The 25,069-nt window shown below is 47.6% G+C and overlaps 1 protein-coding gene across 2 annotated transcripts; it reads right to left on the bottom strand.

Annotated features, from left to right (window-relative positions):
• Positions 1-171: 171 nt before the first annotated feature.
• Positions 172-24,773, bottom strand: LOC144935939 (disintegrin and metalloproteinase domain-containing protein 17-like). Of its 2 annotated transcripts, none has more exons than XM_078862838.1 (19): positions 24,552-24,773; positions 23,136-23,262; positions 20,191-20,324; positions 19,873-19,961; positions 19,079-19,265; positions 18,455-18,612; positions 17,053-17,139; positions 16,269-16,418; positions 15,091-15,235; positions 14,815-14,900; positions 10,403-10,546; positions 9,778-9,977; positions 9,025-9,125; positions 8,775-8,912; positions 7,763-7,893; positions 6,947-7,025; positions 5,870-5,958; positions 5,192-5,248; positions 172-3,572 (listed from the first exon to the last, which is right to left on the bottom strand). In XM_078862838.1, the coding sequence occupies exons 1-19, from the start codon at positions 24,688-24,690 to the stop codon at positions 3,342-3,344; spliced, it is 2,472 nt and encodes an 823-aa protein (XP_078718964.1). In that variant the 5' UTR covers positions 24,691-24,773; the 3' UTR covers positions 172-3,341. The 2 variants fall into 2 exon arrangements, with proteins under 2 accessions (XP_078718964.1, XP_078718966.1); XM_078862840.1 differs by having other exon boundaries at positions 18,455-18,615; positions 23,136-23,201; positions 24,552-24,688.
• Between the last annotated feature and the right edge of the window lie 296 nt (positions 24,774-25,069).

Here is a 25,069-nt window from a genome sequence, read left to right as displayed (position 1 = left end):
TCTACGTGACTTTACCGAAAAAACCAAAGAGTAAATGATATTGACAAAATATTCCAATGTTGAAAAATTAACATCAACCACAACTGCACAAACTTGACAGGACCCCCTGAAGGTGTCTTTAGACTCCATTGGGCTTCCCTGGGTAAACAAACGTGATAACAGATAAAGATGTCCTGTTATGACCGCAGCGTTTAATTCAAACCAAAGCCAAACAAGTTTACGTTGTCATGGGACCTCCTTTGCCAGTACCAAAATATGATTATAGGTTTTTCCACTTTTTTCAAAGCATATATTATCAGAATGTTTTTGTTTGCATTCTGACCACAATCAGTGGTTAATGCAGACACGATTCCTTGTAAAAAGGTTTCAGTTTGCTGTTTTAACATCTTAACACCTGTTTTGTTACCAGAAAAAAGGGGAAACCCTATTATCAAATTCACGTTGCTGCTCAAATAACCCGGAGGCAGAAAGTAGCTCACGTCGAGCCACCACAAGCTGAGGGCACCTGTCCAACACGTCGGCGGCTTTCACGACCAATATCATCCAGCGGTTTTCTTGGGTTAGATCGCGTAAATATATAAATGTGTCGTTAAAACCCGACACCACCCGACACAGCTAACTTGGAAGGTTTGTCACGTGCCAATCCGTCACGAGTACAGCACTAACCGGTGTGTTGAAGAGCCAAGCCACAAGATTTACAATCTGAGTACGACGTTTCGCCAGTAATTACAACTAGCTTCATCAGGCGACGGCCAGATTTGTGGAGAAGTCTTACTGTTTACCGAAAGAAAACACATACTGACGCCTATCTGAATGCAGTCACACCATCACCCCGCACAGAAATCTGCTCGTATCAAGACGCTCATTCATCGAGCTAAGAAAGTGTCAGATGGTGAAAGTCTGAGAAATGAAATTCAACATGTTAAAGAAGCGCTGCAAATGAACGGTTACAATTGTAGAGCCGTTGTAGCCGGCCTGATTTAGACTTGCCGCGGGTGGCAAACAAACACAATGGACGCGGAGCAGGTGCTCGCAGCGACGTCCTCGCCGTACGCTGGGATCCCCCACAGCCCCTCCCCTCGGGGGGAGATGGCTATTTAAGGCGGTGAGCCGAAGGGCTCTGGGTCTCGTGTTAAGCTGTAACCAGTGAAGAAAGAAGACCAGCTAGACCGGCCCTGGAACTCCCTGGGATCGCTGTCCTTTTAAGGACCGACCAGGCAAGCCAGCGGCGTGGCCCCCAGAGCCCAGAACCGACGCTCTTCTAAGAGCGGGCTCTGGGTATTCGGGGTGCCGTAACCTAGGGTAAGCTAGCTGTGAGCTAGGCTGTTGTGTTCCGTAGCTAGACGGGTGAAGGGGCCGATACCCCTTCAGTTACTGTAAGCTTCCGAGTTACGTGCTGGTGTTAATAAATAAGCGTGTGCCTCCAACTACGTGTCAAGTCTCCCTGGAACCATACTACACAATGATGCACACATCAACAGGGCATTGAATACCAAAACCAAATCAAATAACAAGACCATTGAAACTGCACAAGTAATTAAAATGATCAAAATACTGTACATTATGGGAGTAACTGATAAACTACCCAGATGTTTGGAAAAACAAAACATCCGAGTCAGATTTGGCAGGGTAGATAAAATACAGAATTTAATATCTGGTACAAAAGATGTATTACCGAAACTATCAACAGGTGTGTACAGGATTAACTGCACGTGGTAAATGTTATGTTGGGCAAACAGGACGAATGATCAGCACGAGACTAAAAGATCAGAGAAATATTAAACTATCCCAAATACAACTGTCAGCAGCAACAGAACACGTGTGCCAACAAGGACACTCAATTGATGTTGATAATGTTGAAGTATTGTGCAAAACCAGCTACTACTGGCCAAGATTAATTAGAGAATCTATCGAAATTGAAAAATCTAAATAACCGTTCGGATAGCTACCGTCTTAGCGCTGCGTGGAAGCGAATCATCATATTATACATTATTTAAATGAATGCCTACAAAGGGCAGCGTATTTTAATAGGGATTACCGTTGGTAGGGCTATTTTAATCAACACAATAGACAGGAAGGACTAGTTCAAAGGGTTCGCAAAAATGCACATGCATAATGTACGTTGCCTAAGGAATCCCCCCCCCCCCACATTGTGCAAGAGCGTAGAAGGGTGGTCAACACATCCATGCCTCTATATAAGGAACGAAACAGAAAGACTTCTCCACAAATCTGGCTGTCGCCTGATGAAGCTAGTTGTAATTACTGGCGAAACGTCGTACTCAGTTTGTAAATGTTGTGGCTTGGCTCTCCAACACACCGGTGGTGCTGTACTCGTGACGAATTGGCACGTTGTTTACGTGACAACCCTTACTAGTTGGCTGTGCCGGGTGGTGGCGGTTTTAACGACACATTTATATATTTACGCAATCTAACCCAAAACAACCTCTATTATGGCTGAAGGCACCTGCAGTCTCGGGTAGATCTTGCAGCATTTTATTTGAAATGTTTCCGTTCCAATGGAGCCGATTGGACAGTGTGCCGTGTCTTGTTCTCCGAGGCATGTACATCCCACGACCAAGGGACTCTGTTGACTCTGTGTTGCACCAAGAGCAGCAACCTCCCACAACATTGTGCCAATGTTCCTGGCGTAGCACGGCCTGACCAAGAGTGACGCCACCGGGCACAGGAAGGAGGAAAGCAGGGCCCGTGCGTTCCAGAGTGTCGCTTGGTTGCCTTGCACTTCTGGGACTTGCAACTCGGTCCCTAATGAAACCCAGTGACTTGGCTCCACATCCACCCTCTCTGGCTCAACAAATGTTGGTGCCCATAAAACAAGTGGGCACCCTTTATAAGGGTGTAGTCCCCCGTTTTACAAAATTACTGGATGTGAAGTGTTAAGATGGTATAAAACGTTATCAAACTCACGTTGAAGGGTGCAAAGGGTTAACATCAAGTGTCCGATTCAGCATTATATGCAAAGAAAGTGCTACACTGAGTTGATCAAGTGATTATTCTGCAAAAATAAACATGTCACATTGATTCTACTAAAGGCATAAAAAACATCAATTTCCTTGAGGCTCACACATTCTGCCAGAATGTCCTCTGATGTTCACCAAGTGTCCTGCAAAAGTTCCATATAAATTACCAACACATACAATAGTGTGGGAGGACTTGCATAGACTACAATGTTTCCATCTAACGCAGTCATTTAATGATGCAGAGGTCATGGCCCTTGTTCTTTTTGGTTGTTTGACCTCTTGCAAACGAATCCCAAGCATTCTCCAACACCCTTGCTCTCAAGCTTCCTGCGCAGAATTTTCAGGCAACACAATGCTGTCCTATTAGTCTCCATTCCTGTTGTGCATGCTGCACAGATCGCTGTAGGAGTGGCGGGCAGGACTTGAGAGTGGCAAATCATTGTTGTAAGCTGGTTCCTCCTTAATCGGGCGAATGAGTCGAGCACCTGAGCCAAAGCGTCCACCGCCAGCAAATGTGAAGTGCATGGGTGGCACGGCGCTCAGGCCAGGGCTCCCCTGGTCCCCCAAAGAGTCTGCGCTCAGCTGTTCCACCACCTGCACACACGGGAGAAACAAAGTTGTACACAAGCTGCGGTAGCACCAATGATTCATTAATATCATTTATGATTTTTCAATTGCATAGTGCACACATTATACACATATAATTCACAAGTGTACGTCTGTCATGCTCTGGAGCTCCCAAACGGTACAGGGATGAAGGAAAAGATGAATAAAATGTAATTCTCTTGCAAAGGACATTCCTAGGAAATTGTGTAAAAGGTTTGAAAAGTAACATAACGTTGTTTTATTGTTGTAAATTAATGCACGAAAACGGGCAGAAACGCTTTTTTAAACGGCAATGGTTGCGTACACCCACACCCAACCCTTGTGCTCATGATCAGTTGGTACGGTTCAGATTTTTTCACGTGGTATTGATGCTTTTAACCTTAAGATTATTGCTGTTGTATTGTTGTTGATATATTATTGTTATGAACAATAATCTAATTATACTCTTTGGTTCTTTCGGTAAAGTCACGTAGGTAGAAATAAAATAAAACAAATCACGACGTTTCGATCGCAACACAAGCAATCTTCATCAGGTGGAACCACAGCAAGAAAATGCTGAAGTAGGTGAGAGAGCTGCCGTGGCAAGAGATTATATAGGTAAGAGAGGGGGGAGGCAAGGGGGGAGAAAAGGGTGGGGGAAGCTGAGTGTGGGATTTGGGGGGGGGGGGGGAAATATACAGTAAAACTTTCGATTACGAGCATAATTAGGAACGAAACAGTTAGACTTCTCCACAAATCTGGCTGTCGCCTGATGAAGCTAGTTGTAATTACTGGCGAAACGTCGTACTCAGATTGTAAATGTTGTGGCTTGGCTCTCCAACACACCGGTTAGTGCTGTACTAGTGACGAATTGGCCACGTTCTGTTTACATGACAACCCTTACTAGTTGGCTGTGTCGGGTGGTGGCGGTTTAACGACACATTTATATACTTACGCGACCTAACCCAAAAAAAACTCTCTTATGGAAGTTATTATATGGTTGTTCAAATTGTTGATATGTTATTACTGTTGATGTTGATTGAAAGTTGGCCAGTGAGTACCACCAGGAAGTGAATTGCAGGAAATCCGTATCGCATCCAATAACTGAAGTTGTATCGCTTGCATATGCGCGGGCAGTACTACTGCATGAACAATTGTGCTTTGCGTCGTGTAGCGAGTGACAGAAGATATTTTGGTTATTAGACTTGTCGGTCCATTGATGTCATACACATACCCACTTGAATTTGTATGGTGATCCATAGACCAGTTCTGTTGACTGAATACACAATTACTGCCACTGTCACAAGGCTTGCATATAGATCTGTCAGGGCAGACAATTACTTTTGTAATTGTTTTCATTTAATTACTTTACTTTTGCAATTACTTTTGTAATTGTCTTGACATCTGTGAAAAAGAGCTTCAAAACTCATTGGATTCCTCCAGTCCAATTACAGATTCGGATTCTTTTCTTCATGGTCATCCTAACCACACATCCCTTAGCCTGAAAATAATCCCTGATATTAATCCTCAATGGACTCTGTTGCCTTCTATTCACAGCCTTGATGATGTCCACAACTGCTTTGGGGCCTATGGACCCCAGTTGAAAGAATTTGGTCGAAGAGCCATACCTGACCAGGTCTGGGCCAATGTTCACCAGCCGAGAATTCATTATCGAGATTACGGTCCTGCAAACCAGACAGTGTGAGAAACACGACGCAGACCACACACACACACACAAACAATCTCGAATGACAAGTACACTTTTACCATGAATACTGCCATGAGTTACCACGACTAGCACCATTGTCACAGGCCGGAGCTTGTTATGTGGCCATCCGAGACAATAAAATGTGAGATCTGATCATCAGTGGTCACCTCTGGCACATGGATTCATGTGAAGTGGCAGTCGCCTATTTGTATGACAAAGCCAAGCAGGACCATTTATATCCTGCAAAGTTTGGCTGAGTAATGACTTTTCAGCCTTTCGCTTTATATATCCAAGCAGAACTTATCACGCCAATAATTTAGGCCAGTATTGTTGCTCTGGCTCAAAGCCAATATCTACTCAAGCTCGCTCTAGGCATGGCCCCTAAGCCATGCTCAGGGTTTCCATAATCTGAGCCTCATCCAAGCCACGGTTGAACCACTCGTACGTCTTTGAAAACAACAACAGTGCAACTCAACCCCGAGCTGAGCCACGATTAAGATACAGTCCCCCAAGGCTCCGACTTGAGAGTAAACGATGCCGTGCATGGGACTTGTACTCTGGTCGTGAGTGCGGTGAGAGGTGAAGGAGATGTTCCTACCACGCAGTGCACCAGGAGGCTGAGTGGAACCCACAGCAGAACCGAGAAGATGAGCACAGAGCCCACCACATTGTCAGCCAGGAACCGGCCTGCACCACAGAAGGAGGCTCATTCAGACCTATCCTCTACAACCATTCATGTTTGAGATTTTATTTTCTGGGAGACACGGCTTGGTGTCCGCATTTACTATATAGTATCACTTCAATCGTGATAGCAGCCAAAAAAATACAGAGATATGACTGTGTCCATTCCCATAGTAAACAATAAGATTCACAGACATTAGATATTTGAAATTTTACCTGAAAAACCTGAAAAATAGATTTACTACCTCTAACTGAAAACCACAAAACCCACAAAATTCATCGTAAATATGCAAATAAAACTGGAAAATATAAACTGTAAACACACAACTGACATACAACATGAACACCGAGGGAAGACAGAAGCAATAATGTAATCAGTGGCGCGAGTGTAAATGTCCCTCAGGAACCTGGATTTGGAGCACACGGCATGGTGGCTCGGTAGCACAGCGACCGGCTCGTAACGAGGTTGGGGTGCCGCGGTGGCACGATGTTAATTACCTCGCCTGGTATGCAAGAGGCCGTGGGTTCAATCCCAACCCTGACGCCAGTATATTTGGAGTTTGCATGTTATCCCCGTGGATTTTTCTCCGGGTCCTCTGATTTTTCCCTCCACATTTAGAATCAATATGCATTTAGAGTATTTGGTTGCTATAAATGTCCACGTAAGAAGCCACTTCGTTGTGGCCTGGTGGCTTTTGAAAAAGAGCTATATAGCTCAGTGGCCCTTGCCTGGTAAAATAAAAAATAGTAATAGTAGTAATAGTACAAATCCTGGTTGGGAATTGACTCAACTCATCATCCCTGTAGGGTCAATAAAATGAATACTACTACGAGGAAGTCAACGGTGATTGCCATATCGACTCAGCCCAGCCATAAGGATGCAGAATTTCCATCACTATGTCAGGACTGTAAACATGCGATGAGCACCAGTGCCTTCAATATTAATTTGAGCCGGAACTCTCTTCGTGCTGGGACGCGCACATGGGAGACTCACTGAGCTCGTTGACGTTGAGCTTCTCTATGAAGTCCCACGTACGCTCCAAGAAGTCCTGCACCTGCTTGATGCACTGTCCCTGTGAAGACGCGAGAGGAGCTATTTGAACCTTGCCGCACGAGCAGCCCATCCTGGCCTGAACCTCACAAACTGTGGGTTGCAACCCCAAGAAAAAACGTAAAAAAACCTCATACTTCAATATGAACAGTAAATTTAAAAGATCGTGGTAAATGCGTCTCCAACTTGTTAACACCTTTGTGAAGGCATCAGGATAGTTACACATCGCTTGGGGAATGCTGGCCTAGATATAGTTTCCCTGTGAATTGTTTGATCCAAGAGGAGTGTGCATGCCCACAAGGGAGCTATACAAGCTACTTTGCCTGCATGTCAACTCCATGGGTTATTCAGACGCTCAACCTGTGTAGTTTACATCATATGGAGGCAGCTTTAGGGCTGTATCATTAGTTACAGCCCGGATCTGGATTGGCCTAAAAAATGGCTCAGCTCAGGCTTCGAGCCACTTGGTTGTTTCCAAGGAAGCACGAGCGGCTCAGCCGTGGCTTGGCTCGGGCTCGGCTCACAGAAGTCCTAAGTGTGTCTGGCACCATGTTCACAGCCGGCTCAAGTTAAGCCTGGCTTCGAGCTGGCTCGCTCGAGCCAGAGCCAAGTCTAAGCAGAACCATGACTATGAATACGGGCCTAGGTCGGCACAACACAAAATCACAGCTTGAAGCGGGCAGCTTCTAGACCATGGCATGCAACCCAGGTGCTGCCACCTCACCCTGCCCTCAGTGTCAGCGCATCATGCGACCTCACATGAATGTCACAGAATCCGACGGAACACGGCTTCCCCCGGGGCAGCAAGAGAGGGGAGCCTCCAGCCGCCAGGTATGGGGCACACCCTCCTCCTGGTCTCCGACAGCACACTTTGCACGAGTCGTTCTTCTCTACAGACGCATGGCGCGCACACAGAGATATGCACTTACAGTTCAACACAATATTTCAAACAGCTTTCAATTTGGATATACATACCCCACTCAAGTATTGGGTCACTGATTAGGCCCCATCTGAAAAGAGTCTTAAGATGAAGAAAAGAGGCAGAATGGTTGTGCGTGCAGTGATGTGTCCCGAGTCGTGTAATTTGAAATGTTACACATTTAATTAAATTGGATTACTAACAGCTTGTCGAACAATTTCGATTCGACGCAGTACGAAGATGCAGAGTGAGGATGTCAGCGTTCATTTCACGTGATTACATGGGCTGCCAGCGAGACAATGAAACAATGTATCCTTGATCGCGCAAGGCACCGGAGAAGGCTTCCAGATGTGCGAATTATTCAATTCACAACTGGGCGAACCATGTGCCCAGGTAATGAGACAAGGATGCATTTTAATTGTGGTATAATAACGATGTGTAGGTGTGGACCACATTGTCTAGATTCTGGAACCTCTGAGGGAAGGATTCAGAACTCGAGCTCGATTAAAAACGCACAGAATAAATGAGATCTTTCTGCCAATTCTGTGTAAAGTACTTTAGGGTGTCTGTTCGAGGTGGTGTTGAACTTAATCCAAATGTAGTGTTATTGAATGATTAATCCGAATCGTTTTTGACTGACTGAATGTCTCTATATGAAATATTAAAAGGCCATTGTTTCTGTACAGTATTCTGTAATGCGGTTGCATCTGTATGCTATATTAAACCTAATAGTGGTATTGTATGAATTCAACTGTGATGAGAAACCATGAATCAGCAAATGTCGACTCGTGAAAACTACACTGTACGTCAATAATCCAAGAGGCATAGGAACCTGTTGTGTCATGCACTAACCTGCACATACACAAGGCTCGAGTTTCTGCTCCAGAGTTGTGCAGAACGGCTGGCACACGCCACTCAAACAGCGACCGTGGTCGAGACACTCGGTCCCATCAGACAAGTTTCCAGGTTTGGGACAAACTCCACTGTCTCCTGAACAACAACAGCAACCGCAGATGTGGTTATCACAGCAGCGTCAAAGCACCGGGGCACAACACTACTCCAACAATATTAATACGACCGCATCCCATGCTTGTGGACCCACCTGTGCAGAAGGCAGCTTCCCTGCAAAGGGCGGGCAGCCGACCTTGGCACAGCACTTGGTCTTTGTAGAGGCATCCTTGGCAGCAGGGTGAGTTTCGGTCACTGGATATGCATGTGTGTGCACACAGGCACACACAACAACATGTAGGCCCAGAGGAACATGCCGCGGGGACTTCTGGGTGGGGGGCATGACCCCACACGAGGATGCAGTGCCACCCCCATGAAGCAAATACTAACCTCACCGTTACCTTGTGCCTACCCATCGTATCTCCAGTGGCTCGTGGCCAGTGTGCACACCATCATCCATACCCCAGCGGACAGAAGGTTGTGGTGGTATAGCTCATTCTGCACATGCATGATAAACTGGGCCAGTAACCACTGTCATGACCCAAGCCACAGCAGGGCAGCTGTGCCCATTACAGGCATACTGAGTACAGGTGTTCACGGGTGGCTGTGTAAGCACACATTTGTGTGAATAGAAAGCGTGAATGCACTTCATTCCCCATCGACCGACAGATCTTTCAAGTAACTACTACCTGCTGATTGCGAGCTGCTCGCTCTCCCGCTGAGCCAAGTGGCCAGTGAAAGTTCACTCTTCAGTTCCAATTATTCTCAGAGACCACCAACAGTTTCAGATTACAGAGCGAGGTGACAAAAACCCCCGTGAGCACCTGTGTTACGTAAAATATCATGTGGGATTTACAACGTGGGACATCGGCAAGCCCTGGAGTTCGTTTTGTAGGCGAGGCCACACCTGCATAGTGCGTTTTCGCGCAGGGTGCAGTTGTGGGTGCAGCAGGAGTGGTTCCTGCCCAGCGGAGGGCCCTCATCGCACTGCTCCCCATCTTCCACGCGGAAGTTCCCACAGTACTTGTGTCTCTGTGGGGTGAGGCAGCTGGCTGCCTTGTGGGATAGGACCTGCCCTACAGAACGCACGCTACACGGGGAAAAGAGCTGTGCAGCAGAAACACAAACAGGTCCACAATGCACACGCACGCACACACAGTCAGAGCCCTGCCACAGAGACTAGTGCCATGAGTGCCACACTTCACCCATCCATCGTCACATGCAGTCGAATCCCAACCACTGCATTAGGCAAGCTACAAATCATTGACTAAAAAAGGTTGTACTCATGTTACCTGCGTGGAATCATATGCACAAGATTGGATTATATCCAATTCGTATGCATTGCGAGTGGCTCAAGCGAAGCCTAAAGTCAATATTGGGTTCTACAGGCACCACAAAGGCAAATAGAATGTCACTAACTCCAAAAGCATGCAGAAGTAGCAAATTGTTACAACTCCATGCATCGCCAGATGCCAACTGTGCTTTTGCTATTGTCGGAGCCATTGTGATAGTGCTGCGCGGGCGATGCTCACGCCGTTGTTGGGCTGGTCTCCGCTCACAGCAATTGGATACATGATGTATTTGCCATCGGCGTCGCGCCCTGCAGAGCACTCCTCCGTGTCATGCCCGGCCCCAAAACTGTGGCCCAACTCGTGGGCAACGACCAGCTCCACCTCCTAAACACGGCAAACACACACACACATGCCACATACACATCGCACACATATGCATTGCATGCATCACACGCACCGCACACACATAGCACACACGCAAGGTGGCCAGGCGATGGTGGCACACGCCTGTAATCCAGCACTGTGGAGGCAAGGGTTGGTGGATCTCTTAAATGTTGTTAAACTCCCTTCCCGTGGACGTGAAGGTGGTGTCATACACTGGCTCGCCACGGCAAGGCAGCACAAGTGGACAAATCGCCGTTTCCATCTGGAAGGGGAAAGAGTGTTGCCCCCTTGCCAACATGGGTTTTCTCCCGCTTGTATCGTAAACACGCATCATTATATGGCTGAACACATCTTAAAATAAAAACCCAATGCAGGACCCTCCTGAAAAAGAGTCCTACGACTCAGTGTGGCTTTCTTGGATAAATAAACCAATTGTTATTACGCATCACTCACGGCGTGTTGCACATATATCACACAAATACATTACAAACACGCATCACATAGAGATGAATATACTTGTGAATGTGGGCAAACAGACTACACCGTGATGGATTCCTTCAATGCAGAGGTATCTAAAAGGTGCAGAGATGAGTGGATAGTGATACATTTGACATCGGAGTTATTTATTAGGTTTATTTATCTAATTATTACTAGTTTGCCTAGGAAAGCCTCAGTGAGTAAATTTTTGCTCAGGAGGGTCCTGGCAGGTTTTTGCAGGAGAGGGCATCAATGGCTCAGCATTTCCCCTTCAAATAACTGGCAAGTATTTTTACAAATTTGGAGCACAACACTGGCACAGAGTGGACTATTCTTACCATCCACTGTGAAGCAGATGCTGCATATCTACGGTTAACACACCTGGAATAATAACACTGTATAACCATTTTTTTTGTTCCTGGGTAGTAAGTATTATTTGCTAATTGATCATGCCTCAAAAGTACAGAAAATGGCTATTATTCCCCACAAACTTTGCTTTTGTGACCAGGACAATGATATTTTTAAATGTACCTATTTGCCAGATAGATTCAGTGCTGAGTAAACTTGTAGTAACTTCTAGAACATTCTAGAACTTTACAGTAATATAAATAGTAGTACAGGGTGTTTTAAAAAGATGGACCCAATTTCAAAGCAGTTTATTTCACGATGGCAACACGTTACAATTACACAAAAAGATACAAACGGTTTAATGAGTTATCAAGTTTTACTAACCATTTTATAAATGCTCTATGTGGCCTCCACCTGCTGTACAGACAACATCGAGACGATAGTTGAATTCGTTTCCTCTGAGGTGCGTGGTCGCCCTGTGCTCTTCCCCTTACATACACAGCCTGTTTCCTAAAATTGTCGGTACCAACGACGAATGCTCTGACATTGGCGGATCAATGCCAAAACGTTGTTGAAGCGCACGCTGCACCGCAATTACGGATTCAGTCTTGCAGAACTGCAGAACGCAAAACGCCTTGTGTTGCGGGGTCACCATCTTGCGAATGACTGGGGCTAGGAGCTGTTTGTGGGCATCTAGCGGTAATCATTTGAAACTCTTTGCCCCGCTCTCTCTATGCCCCGCCCTCTCTATGCCCCGCCCTCTCTATGCCCCGCCCTCTCTATGCCCCGCCCTCTCTATGCCCCGCCCTCTCTATGCCCCGCCCTCTCTATGCCCCGCCCTCTCTATGCCCCGCCCTCTCTATGCCCCGCCCTCTCTATGCCCCGCCCTCTCTATGCCCCGCCCTCTCTATGCCCCGCCCTCTCTATGCCCCGCCCTCTCTATGCCCCGCCCTCTCTATGCCCCGCCCTCTCTATGCCCCACCCTTTCAAGTGGTAAGAGTTTCATTCAAGGGCGGTTCGTGGTTGCAGAGATATAGCGATTTCAAATCGGGTCCATTTTTTTGAAACGCCCTGTATAAATACAGGGGCCTTAAGCCCACCAGTTTAGTTCCAGCTGCCGAAATGGATACATATCTGCATTTTCTGAAATGGCATCAAGAGGCTGCAAGCATCTGGCAGATGCATTTTGCTATGTCTGCAGCCAATTTATGTGTCTCTGTGTTGTCTCTCTCTGCTCGTGTGTCTGTCTGTATGTCTATGTTGTGTGTCTCTCTGTGTGTCTCTGTGTTGTCTCTCTCTGCTCGTGTGTCTGTCTGTGTCTCTCTCTGTGTGTCTCTGTGTTGTCTCTCTCTGCTTGTGTGTCCGTCTGTGTGTACCTGATGACAATTGCACATGTTGCAATCGAAACGTCGTATTCTATTATTTAATTGATTTTCTTTCTACGTGACTTTAACGAAAGAACCAAAGAGTATTTTCCATACTCTTTAGGTATAAGCAATTAAGAAATAACACTTACTACCCAGGAACAAAAATTGTGTTACATAGTGCAATGAGTTGGCAGCCAGCGGGGGCATTAAAATCATGAGACTAAGATCATGAACACCTTGTTATAATCATTAAGGCAGTACGGGGATATGGGAGATGACCCATATTACTCAATTGGGATTATACATAGCAATCATCACCTCCTACTGGCAGACTGATGCAGAGGGACAGCTTTTGCTGGGGATGCCCCTAGGCTTGGCCATACAGAAGCAATCATAGTCCCCTACTGAAAGACGAATGCCCCAGGTCACTCGTGCAAATGAAACTCATCCAGGTCTCTTTAGTTCTCGCCTGGTTACACAGAATCAACTGAACATACTTTGGGTAGCCTTCATGCAGTGATATATTGTTGATAGCTGTTTATGGTGACTTTTAAGGAAGTGTTGTTTATTTTCGGCACAGAGATATTTTGTATCGTACTTTGCATGTCAGATCTCCCTTGCTAAATCCCCAATTTTTGCTGCAAGGGCACTCACCTGGTTAAAACTGAAGTCAATGTATGTGTGTACTGTATATACTCAAAGTGCACCTGGCCTAAATTTTGACTTAAAACTTTCGTGACTGCAGGAATTCACAGTCTTTGGTTCTTTTGATAAAGCCACATAGATAGAAAAATAATAATAAAGTTAATAAAAATATAAATAACAATATAAATAATACAATTATTTAAAATAAGTATAACCCGTAAAAACAAAGTTTTTCACTATAAATCCTTTATATGCGTGGCAGCGAACTTAATATAAAGGATTAAAAAATATATTCGCCTGTGGAGGACGCGGGGATCGATCCTCCGACCGTTGGCATGGGAAGCGAGGGCGCTACCAACTGCGCTACTCCGCCACGGCCTGTGGAGGGGTTACGCTCTGGGCTCTTACACTGTGACGTTCAGCCAAAGCCATGAATGAGTTATATTTGAATATATGTAAAATAAAAAAATGTTGCCTAAAAAGTGTAAAATTTTGGGAATTTTTTTTCACGAACATTAATTGTCTCGCACAACGAGTCTGTGCGGAAAATGTCAGCTCGATTGGATCACGGGAAGTGGGTTAAAAAACGACCGAAAGATTTGCACGGTCGTAAGCAAGCAAGCAAGCACGCAAACAAGCAAGCACGCAAGCAAGCAAGGGAACTTAATATAAAGGATTTAAAAACACGACGTTTCGATCGCAACACAAGCGGTCATCATCAGGAAAAGGGGGTTAGCCTCTAAAGGCAAACTGTTGTGTTATTTTTCGATTTAAAGCTTTCGTGACTGCAGGGATTTATCTTCTTGGTTCTTTCGGTGTTTTATTTTTATTATTTTATTACTTCCCTTCTACGTGACTTTACCGAAAGAACCAAGAAGATGTTGTGTTATTTCTAGATTTGAAGCTTTCGTGACTGCAAGGAATCATCTTCTTAGGTTTTTTCGGTAAAGTCACGTAGAAAGTACCGAAAAAAACCTAAGAAGATGTTGTGTTATTTTTTCACTTCATTATTATTATTTTTCTATCTACGTCACTTTACCGAAATAACCAAAGAATATGCACCTGTCTTCTTGGTTCTTTCGGTAAAGTCACGTAGAAGGGAAATAATAAAAGAATAAACATTTTTCATAATCAAGTACAATTCTCACGACGTTTCGGCCAAAATGCAAGCAGCTGTCCTCAGGTGAAGAACAGGTCTGTCGGAAAACAACAAAAAATGCACCTGGCCTGGCACAGGGCACCGTTGTGACGTCACCGCTACTTAGTGGCGAATTGTGGCTGTTGTATAAACTTTAGTACTCGCATGCAATTTGCCTACAATAGGAACTGTGTGCCTTGGTAAGTAAAGGTGTCCAATGCTAAGATGCTATTCACGTGCCATACGCAAAAATGATTATTGAAGGGGTTACATCAGCACCAGAGGCAACGCACCTTTGTGAGGATCGTCTTGCCATAGTTCATGGTGCTCGTCAGGCCCGTGTTGTACGACACGTTGACGCCATTCTTTTCTTGGACTCCTGCGAGCAGCACAAATGCCTGTTTCGTTACAGCCGCTGTAAGTTCGCTATAAACCCGTCGGCCACGCAGCAAAAACGAAACCCGCGGGGTATTGCTGCACGCGCGTGTCGACGCGTTTCTGCACCACGCCAGTGTCCGTGTGTCAGCGAGGGTGCGCGTGCGCACGTCCGGGATCGCGGGGATTCGTACGCTTGCTGCACACGCCGCCATCGGTTTTCCCGGTGGGAGAGGCAACGTAGGCCAAGCCCAGGATGCCGTCCTCGAAATCCTGGTAGGTGAACAGATGAGCCAGGCACACTTGCGACGCCCGCTCCGACACATCCATGCTGAATTGCTGTCCGGAAAAATGTGCACACGTTCACGTGCACAGACAATGCGTACACAAACACACACTATTAGATACAGGTCACATTTCCCCTCATGAGTAGTGGCATTACACAACGTTGATTTTTCACGGTTTAAATGAGATTATCTGCGAGTCCATCTTCTTGGTTCTTTTGGTAAAGTCACGTAGAAGGGAAGTAATAAAATAATAAAAATAAAACATAATAAAATAATTCTCACGACGTTTCGGCCACAACGCAAGCAGCCGTCCTCAGGTGAAACCAGGTCTGTCGAGGCGACAGCGTCTGAATGAATGGTTTAAATCGAAATTTATCTGCGAGTTATTCACCACAAGAGCCCCCCTGTATGTTAGGGAGGCCACGGCACTCAAGGAGCACACAACACATGGGGAATTCGTGTTACCCCCCTGCCTCGGTGATGTGGGCTTTCTCCAGGCACACCGGTTTCCTCCCACACGTATACACACCCATTAATAGAGTAGGCCAAACATCCTAATATAGGACCACAAACCTTGGCAAAATCTTGGCACCAGATCTAGCTGCCTTCCTGCTCATTTATAGTTTTCACCATGTCTCTACAAAAAACTAGGCATTTAATAATTCCGTAGTGTTTTGAGATGTAATTATGTACAATTTCTTTCGCACCGTACATCGCCAACCGTGCTAATCGGAGTTGTGGGTTAAGGACAACAAACTCAACACAAAGAGCAGTTCTAAAGAAATGAGTTGTCAATTTAGATTTAAAAGTGCATAGCTCCAGTGGCTTCTTAATATCACAAGAGCATTCCAGACTGCCGCAGGAGTGCATCTGAAAGTGCCCGATGCAGTCATCGTTTTTGTTCAATGGTTAACTAAAAGCCACTGCGAGGATGACTGGAGTTTGAATGATGGTTTATGTTCCTTGACGAGATCAGCAAGGTATTGCGGTTCATTTCGACAAACACATTGTGTATAATGAGTGGGAAAATGTTTTTATGAAAGAATCAACAGCATAAAAAGCACATATATATAAATTAGTGTTACCCGCAGCAACTCGCTGACATTCCATGCGTGAGAAGTGGTGCCCAGACTGGGTGGGCTTGGGAGACCGTGAGTGATGGGGCTCGGGGCAGCTTCCATGTTGTAGTGTCGCTCACCACCCACAACCACCGTGGACTCCTCGTGTATCAAGATCTACCGTACACACACCATGCTAACTCACGCAAGGGATGCTTACAAGTACACAAAGACAAAGATCCCCAGTATAGCCTTCACGGACTGTTGGAGCAAGTGCTCAGCGAGCACCTATAAAGGCCGGCAGAGCACCTGAGGGAGTTGGTGACAAGAACCACACCCAGCCGCCTTCGTCTCTCGAGTGCTGATATTTACACATTGCACCTGGTAATTATATTTGAGGCTAGGGGAGGCCCAAGACTGGTTCAGCGCACTAACCACGACACTGCCGCTCCCCATAAGGACGCAGAAACCATGCTTGTACGCATGTACGCACAGACAGTGCTGACATGCATCAACCTTTCAAACACACACACATAGTTCTTGCATACGCACATCGTTCTTGCACACACGCAGTGTTTGCACACACACACACAGGCATATCAAATGTACACATGGTATTCTCACACACACACACAGGCATATCAAATGTACACATGGTATTCTAACACACACACACCGTGATCACACATGCAAAGTACTCGCACCATACTCGTCACTTCAGCATATCTAAAGTATGCCTATTAACACCCAGAAACATTAAGCCAGGCCATAAAGCCACAAAACAGCAGAACAAACGTGAAGAAGTACCCACCTCCTGGATCTGGATGCCAACACTGGCTGCTTGTTCACCCCAGTGCGTCCCACGGAAGATGCCATCTACACGGTCGACGAGTTCGATCTGGCACGCGAGCAGACAGGTGCGCGAGAATAGGCACGAGTCGCACACAGGCACGCACCACGCACAGCGTGAAGCCACGGTCGGACAGCATTCGCCATCACTGGTTGTAGAGGTTCACAGTTCGAATGCGGCAGACCACCCTAGTTAATACAGCTGATGTTTTTATTAAAAAAAATATTACGCACTGCCTGCTTCGAAGTGGACATTAAACGTCTTGTGACAACATTCAAAATTAGTGGTCCATTTCGTGCCGGTGTCATGGTCCAACTGGGACAAATTTGAAAAATGACATGGAAATCTACTTAATTTGCAAAACACATAGTAATCATCACCCGCTAAATAGGGGGGGGGGTCTGCACACCGAGATGATTATTTACACAATGATATGCAATACAAATGTAAGTTGATTCACTCATTTGTCTTGAGAAAACTTGCCAGGACCCTCCTGAGAAAGTCGAGACTTTTCTGGGTAAAGAAGCAAAACAGGACAAATTCAGGAAGAGGGTCAAAACGCGGGCTGTGGTCTCAGACTCACCCCCCTCCCGCGCGATAATGAACTGGAATACTGTTTGTATCAAAATGCTTGACCGTTAAACGTGTTACCGGGCAACATGTTCATATCAGTCATTGGTAGATAGTCAATGAGGGTATCATTTTCAGGCATAGCGAGACTTCAACAAAACCTTCTTCAATGGAACAGAAGAATTGTGCATTAGACCCATTGCATTTAGAAGCTGTGTCTATGCAAATTGCACCGTACAGGTGGAGGACTCAAGTGAGATGATGCGGGGGACACGGTGCGAAGGATTCGTGAAATGAGAAGCTGCTGCAGCATCATTACAATGCACCACTAGGAGAGAGGCGCATGCTTTGGTTTGGAAATATTCCCAACGTGACAAAGAGCTGCAACGTGTATGCAACATGCATTGTGGAGAGGCTTTTCAAAAGGACGGATGTGGGAAAATGTTTAGGAATGCTTGTAGTGCAAGATTGTAACGCTCGTCTTAAGAGGGATTTTTCCCCATATAACATTGAGATGACAGGCAACAGGACCCGGACTGGTAGCTCAGTGCTAGAGCGAGCGAATCGCAAATAGAAGGTTACGAGTTCAAATTCTCGTTGGGGGTTGACTCAGCATATCATCCATCTGTGGTCAAATAAACTAGGTACCACTTTTTGGGGAAGTCAAAAGTGGTTGTTGTCCTATAAATAGACTCGCCCACTCCCAAAGGATTGGGGAATCTCCACCACTGGCTCAGGTTCTCTGAACAGGCGATGAGCACCAATGCCTCAATGCTCATTGGGTTAGGGTTACCAGGTAGTTGATGGTGGTCCCCTGTTGGCCCCGCCCCATAGCCTGGAAGAAGCGGAAGTCGGCGACCAGGAGCAGGGTGCACGTGTCCTTCACGGGCTCCCCCATGGCCCCCACCGGGCCCCCTGCAGCAGCGCTACGTTTGGGGCGCACGGCCTCTCCTGCTAAGCAGAGAGCAACCAAATGCTACAGCACCGTACAACGCCAGTGCATCGAACAGCAGCAGCGTGCGATTGTAGCCTGGGGCAGCAGTATTGTCGTATGAAGTTGGGGATTGTACAGGATATACGGTAATAAAAGCACCGAGTGGAAAGGGCCCGGGCGGTATCAAGTTTCAAGTTTATTTTGGTTAAACAGGTGAGAACTCAAGAGACCAGGATAGTGTCATACGCAAAAGTGACCTGGACCACCAAAATGACAAAAGCAAATAACGTAAAACCAAGTGCAACAACTGCTCATAGTGCAATGACGTTAACGAAACATGAAAATGAGATAAGAGCAATTATTTCACTCATTTTTAAATAGGCGAAGATGTATGTCAAATACAATTTCAAATCAAGCAATTGTACAGAATCTACACTTCAACATTAAACTGTGAATTAGATGGCAAGGGGCCCTGGTACTCACCACTATTGGTAGAGCCAAACTGCTGCCCCGGATGCTCCCCAGGACGGCGGCCCTCTCGTTCACCCCCCTTCTTGGCACCGCGGGGCGGTCGAGTGGCACAAAAAGGTGCGTGTGAGCCCTGCAGGGCGTCGCCCCGGTAAACAACCATGCGCTCATCCTCCGGGTCGCCCGCCAGCCTCCACAGTGGCTGAAAATATAGAGCAGAGCATCAAATCGAGGTCTATCTTCTTACTACAGCAATCAGGGATAATTCTAGTTTAAGTCATACCATTCAAATGCAACGACATCTCCGTACAAAACAACATATTGGGTGGCAGTGGCAGCGCAGTGGTAAAGCTCCTACCTCACAGCAAGCAGGACCTGGGCTCAATTCCTGACACGGATGCCTCTCTGTATGGAGTTTCTATGTTCTTGTGTGCTCTGCATGAGTTTCCTCCAGTTTCTATGGCATCCTCTCAAAACTAGACTAACATACAATTTAAGTAGTACTGGCTAAATATCCCAATGCTAGAAAAATACCTGCAAATTAATACATTTGGATTACACACAGCAACATCGCCCCCTACCGCAAAACATGGCAGGACCATCCTAAAAGTGTTATGGCACTCAAATAAGCTATAACAATAATAACTTAACAGATGACAAACTTGTGGAAGAAATGGCTGAAAGAAAGCATGAAAATACATAAATGATATACAGTTTTGAGATAGATGAGAGGCAACTATAGAATAAGGACAGAGGATAATTGTAATGGCAGGCAGCGCATATATAGATTAAAATACATCTTCGGAAACCTCAACATGGTATTCATCTCCACTGGTGAGGATCCGTGCAGAAAATTCACCCTCCCCAATGTAGGCCTGAACCGAAGAGTCAGAATCTCCTGCACACAAGACACCGCACACCACGTGACACACACACACCACACTGAATTACATATGGCACCACACACCAAATTATACACAACAACTTAAACACAATACCACAAACCAAGCTACACATGACCCCACATACTCACACAGATACAAGGGATTTCAGTAGTTTGTGGCATGAGGAAGGAGTGCAGTTCACTCTGACGTTGTTACTCCTGCTGTTGTTGGTGGTGCACAAACCTTGCACGTATCCCGAGAAGAAGCCATGCGTGTTCAGCGGCAGGGGCCTTACCCCCCCCGACGCATCTTGCATCAGAACCCGAGCAGAGTCGGTGAGGAGGCCACGGCGTGCACTGAGGTGCAGAACGAACTTCCTGCACGTGCACACACGCATAGCAGCACACTCACAATACCGACAACTGCCATTTGCCACTAAGTGGTGGTGACATCACTACAGCGCTTGTGCCAGGCTAAATGCCCTTCTAGACTGTCACATGAAGTGTTGAAGGCTCGCTGACATGCCATGGGAAAGTTACAGGTTAACTACCTATGATAAATGGCAGATGCACCACCTGTGCCCCCTACTGTGCCAATTTATAGCATACTAACAACAACAACCGCCATTCGCCACTAAGTGTCGGTGACATCACCACGACGCTTGTGCCAGGCTATGTGCACCTTGAAGCCACGTGAAGTGTCGAACGCCCGCTGGCAGGAGATCACAGGGCAGACCCAGATGCCACAGGTCTTTTAAGACGACTGGCTGATGCACCACCTTTGCCCCCTACTGTGCCAACTTGCTGTGCTTAAGCCACCCAGCGCTCCGCTCGTTGTTGTGTCGCTCCTCTGCCCTCCGTTGTTGTTGGAGGGCGACTGCCTCCAACTGCCCAGTAGCGTCCTTCACGAGCCTCCTCCAGAGGCCGATCTTGTCACCGCTCGTACCAGTCATCGGCAAGTCCGCTCAGCTCCACATCCTCCTGTACCACATCATTCCATCTCTTCTCTAGCCCGTGCCGTGCCAGTTTCGCCCCCTCGATCCGGCTGAACAAAAGCTGTTTAGGCATGCGGTGGCTGCGCATGCTGGCTACATGGCCCAGCCAACGCAGCCTTGCCTGCTGGAGGAGCTCACCGATGGGACTTCGTCAAGATCTTTCAAGGATTTGTGAGCTCCTCACACAATCCAGCCTGGTCAAACCCAGGATAGATCGTAGGCAGGCCAGCCTAAATGTTTCTAACCGGCAAAGATGTTTCATTAGGGGGGTCCATGTTTCGCAAGCGTAGAGAAGGGATGGAATGACCGTGGCCGAGAAGACCTGAAGCTTCGTGCGGAGCGACAGACCAGGTAGCTTCCACACAGCGTTACTGATGAAAAGATAATGCCACTCGACTGATTCGGAGTGAGACCTCTGCTGTTAAACCGGAGCCGGTCATGAGCACACTGCCCAGGTATGGGAAACTCTCCACTCTCTCCAGAACTACCCTATCACCAATTGGGAGTTGTGGGGGTGGAGTGTCCGATGGTACCAAATACCCAGGCAGGTGCTTAGTTTTGGTGGGGCTGACGGTAAGGCCCCACCTCTTAGTGGCAAGCTCCAGGTTCAACAGCAGCGCCTCCAACTCCTCCTCTGAGTGAGCAGCAATTATCAAATCATCGGCATACATAACATGGTTGCGCAATGGGGAGCCATCCCTTGACCGCACCCGGGCATTGATCAGCCTCCCATTGTATCTGTACCAGATGGAAATTCCTCCGGTACAGCTATTGAAGGCTTCACGAACTACGTGGTCGAAATAGATGTTAAATAATGTGGGAGCCAGATAACATGCCTGTCGCACCCCAAGGTGTAGAGGGAATGGTTCCTACTCCCGGCCACGTAGTTTTACTCAGGCCCGCTCACCATCATGAAGATCCTTAATCATCATGAGCAGAGGGTCATGGACTCCGAAAGCACGAAGAACTACCCAGAGCCCAGGCCTACTGGTGGTATCAAAGGCCTTGACCAGGTCAATAAAGCAGAGATGTAGGTCTTGTTGGAATTCCCTACACCTCTGCTGTAGCAGACGGACAGAAAATATGGCATCTGTGCAGAACTGCCCTTTCCTGAAACCGCATTGGGGCTCCGCCAGCACACTAAATACACTCAAACACGCACACACATACTGGGACACTTAATACACCAACATACCAATACAAAACTCCCCATATAGCCTCAACAGGCCATTGATGCAAATGCTATTAGTGAGCACCTATGAAGGCCCACACAGCACACGAGGGGGTGATGTGGACAGCACTATGCCCGCCCGCCTTTTTCTCCCTAGTGGAGATGTTTACTCACCATCCCAGGTACTCATTTAAGGCTGAGTCAATCGAGAGATTTCATCAATTGTATGCAATGAAAGATGCTAGTCAGAGTATGTGCACATTTACAAAACAGTGATGCAGCCAATGCTGATATGTTGCAGAGCCATAGAGATGGAATATAGTTCTTGAAAAGGCAGAGATGATAAACCTGATATGATATTGGGAATATCTCTAAGGGAAAGGAAGAGGAATGAAGAAGCGAGAGCCTTAGCAGGGGTTACTGATATTCTCGAGAAACTAAGGGAGACGAGACATGGACAGTTTGGGCATGTGGTGAGTTGAGACAAAGAATATTCAATTTGAAGGGCACTGGAGATGCCAACAGGAGAACCCAGGGTGAGATGGCACACGATGTGGTTAAATGAGATATGAGCATAGTGGATGTCACTAGAGAAGAGGCACAGCAGACAATTACCCGGAGATAAGAACATCTGAGCAACTAACATCATGCAATAATGGGACTTCTAGCTTGGGAGGAAAAGTCTGCTCACCAAAAAAATGTCATAACATTTACTGTACATCCATCAGACTGGAGAAATCCGATAGATCTTCTGTATGGATGTTTTTGGCAGCATTCGCTAATGGATCTAACTTTCTGAATCTGACCAGTAGGATATGACCTGCTTGACAAATGTGGTCGAGGATCAGAAAGTTGAATCCACTACATGCAATGTTGCATAAACACGGGCTCTGGAAAACATTCGTCCAAGAAGGCCCATGGGATAATGGATTTGGGCAGAAGTTTGTGTTATTAATCTCCACACTTCTAGTGCCGCTCGGGAGGGCTCCCCTCACACACGACCGAGGGTCACAATTCCCACACCTGCCGAGCGCCTGGAAGGACACGGTCCTGTCCCGAGGCCCCACCGCCACGTCCCTCCGGCTCATCCTGTGCTCCATGTGTGAGAGAGAGAGCAGATCGTAGTGCCGCAGAGCCTCCAGACCCCGACCTGCCGGCATGAGTCGGTTAGGGGCGCAACAATGCACAGATTCATTCCTCGATAGAACACGGATTCTCTCGACTCAAGTCAAGGGACATAACACGTCCGAGTTTACATTTCCGTATGAGATGGGGGGATTAAAGCGGTGGATGTGCAGGCGCTGCATGGATTCCTGCATCACAGGATCATTCATGAGAGATAACGGCAGATGTGGGGAGACCTTCATCCAGCATTGAATTGAGCAAGGCAGGAAATGATTACGCCGTTACATAATACTTCAATTGATATGGGTCTCCGGAATTGCCACAACAGGTCGAATCGCTGGGTGTGGGGCCGGTGAATCATGACACCCTTAGATAATGGGGTGGGTCAGGGAGGTAAGGGTGAGGGGAATTAGGGAGGTGAAGGTGATAAGGGTGGCAAGGAAGATCAGGGAGGTCATGGTGGAGAGGGAGGTGGAGGCGGTGACATCAGGGTGGTGAAGGAGGTGGTTTGGGAGGTGAAGGAAGGGAGGGAGGTGAGGGTGGTTTGGGAGGTCAAGGTGGTGAGGTTCGATCGGGAGATGAGGGGCTAAGGGGCCATCCATTTAGTAGGTACATACAAACATGTCAAAACTTGACCCCTCCCCATACGCACGCGTGCTCTTTACACCCCCCCCCTCTCTGCGTACGTAGCTTGGCGCACCCCTCCCCCCCGAATCCTATAGAACGGCCGATATTTAATCCACGCAGAAAGGAGCAAGGATTAACAATATTGACGTGTTTAAGCAAACAGATAGTCCACCGCCGGACTATCTAACTGACTTGAAGGCCAATGTCGACAAATTATTATCAAGGCTTCACCCCAACCCCTTTTCCTATGCGTACAGTGTCAGTAGACCCCCCCCCATACGCAAACGAACGCATTTGGGTTAACCACCCCCCTCCATGCGTCCGTACTAATGGATGGCCCCTACGGGTGTGGCTGGTGAGCGATATGAAAGTGGTGAGGAAGGTACAGGTGGTGATGGAGGTGAAAGCGTCACGGCGGGCGAGGTCACGGCGGGCGAGGTCACGGCGGACGAGGTCACGGCGGGCGAGGTCACGGCGGGCGAGGTCACGGAGGGCGAGGTCACGGCGGGCGAGGTCACGGCGGGCGAGGTCACGGCGGGCGAGGTCACGGCGGGCGAGGTCACGGCGGGCGAGGTCACGGCGGGCGAGGTCACGGCGGGCGAGGGATGCGTTCTGCCTACAAGGAGCTAGACCCGGCTCGGAGCTGATCATGACAGGCGTCGTTTAAGACGAGGCCGCAGCTCTTACCCGCAGGTCGCCTCGGCGCCCCGTGCCGTTCAGCCGCGCTCCCCGATCCCGCCGAGAGAAGCAGCAACAGGAGCGACAGCGAAGTCGCCGAGGGAACGGGCCCCGGACCCGGTCCCTCCAGACCAAGTCCGGCCTCCATTGGAACTCCGAGCGCCTTCACAGCGCCAGCAGCAGCAGCAGACCCCGAGAGGCGTGAGGGCTGCTTCCTGCTGTTGGGCAGCCACGCCCACTGACCACGAGCGCCGCCCACGTGCCCCACAAGCCACGCCCATCACACGCGGACACGCCCCCAGACAACAACAAAAACCACCGTCACGTTTCACAAGCAGAGAGAAGGGAGGGATTGACGGTGGCCAGGGAGACCTGCAGGTTCGTTTGGCGCCACACCACCATACGAGCCAAGGGTTGATGGTGCGACACCACCATACGAAGCACATTGGCAAGTTATGGGAACTCCTCCATCCTCTCGACAACTACCCCATCACTTATGGGGTTTCAGAGGGTGGAGTCTTTTATGG

The sequence above is a fragment of the Lampetra fluviatilis genome, chromosome 14, assembly GCF_964198595.1.
Source record: "Lampetra fluviatilis chromosome 14, kcLamFluv1.1, whole genome shotgun sequence".
Lineage (NCBI taxonomy): Eukaryota > Metazoa > Chordata > Hyperoartia > Petromyzontiformes > Petromyzontidae > Lampetra > Lampetra fluviatilis.
The sequence above is the reverse complement of the archived record's forward strand: the minus strand, read 5'-3'. Positions and strand labels throughout refer to the sequence as shown.

Bases quoted from the DNA above. Each gene is read 5' to 3' on its own strand.
- LOC144935939 (XM_078862838.1), bottom strand. From the start codon at position 24,690: ATGGAGGCCGGACTTGGTCTGGAGGGACCGGGTCCGGGGCCCGTTCCC. The intron at 9,126-9,777 runs GTGTGGCCTCGC...ATGCATATCCAG, and splicing joins CGCGAAAACGCACTATGCAG to TGACCGAAACTCACCCTGCT. The intron at 7,026-7,762 runs GTGAGGTCGCAT...GCGTCTTCACAG, and splicing joins TCGGATTCTGTGACATTCAT to GGACAGTGCATCAAGCAGGT.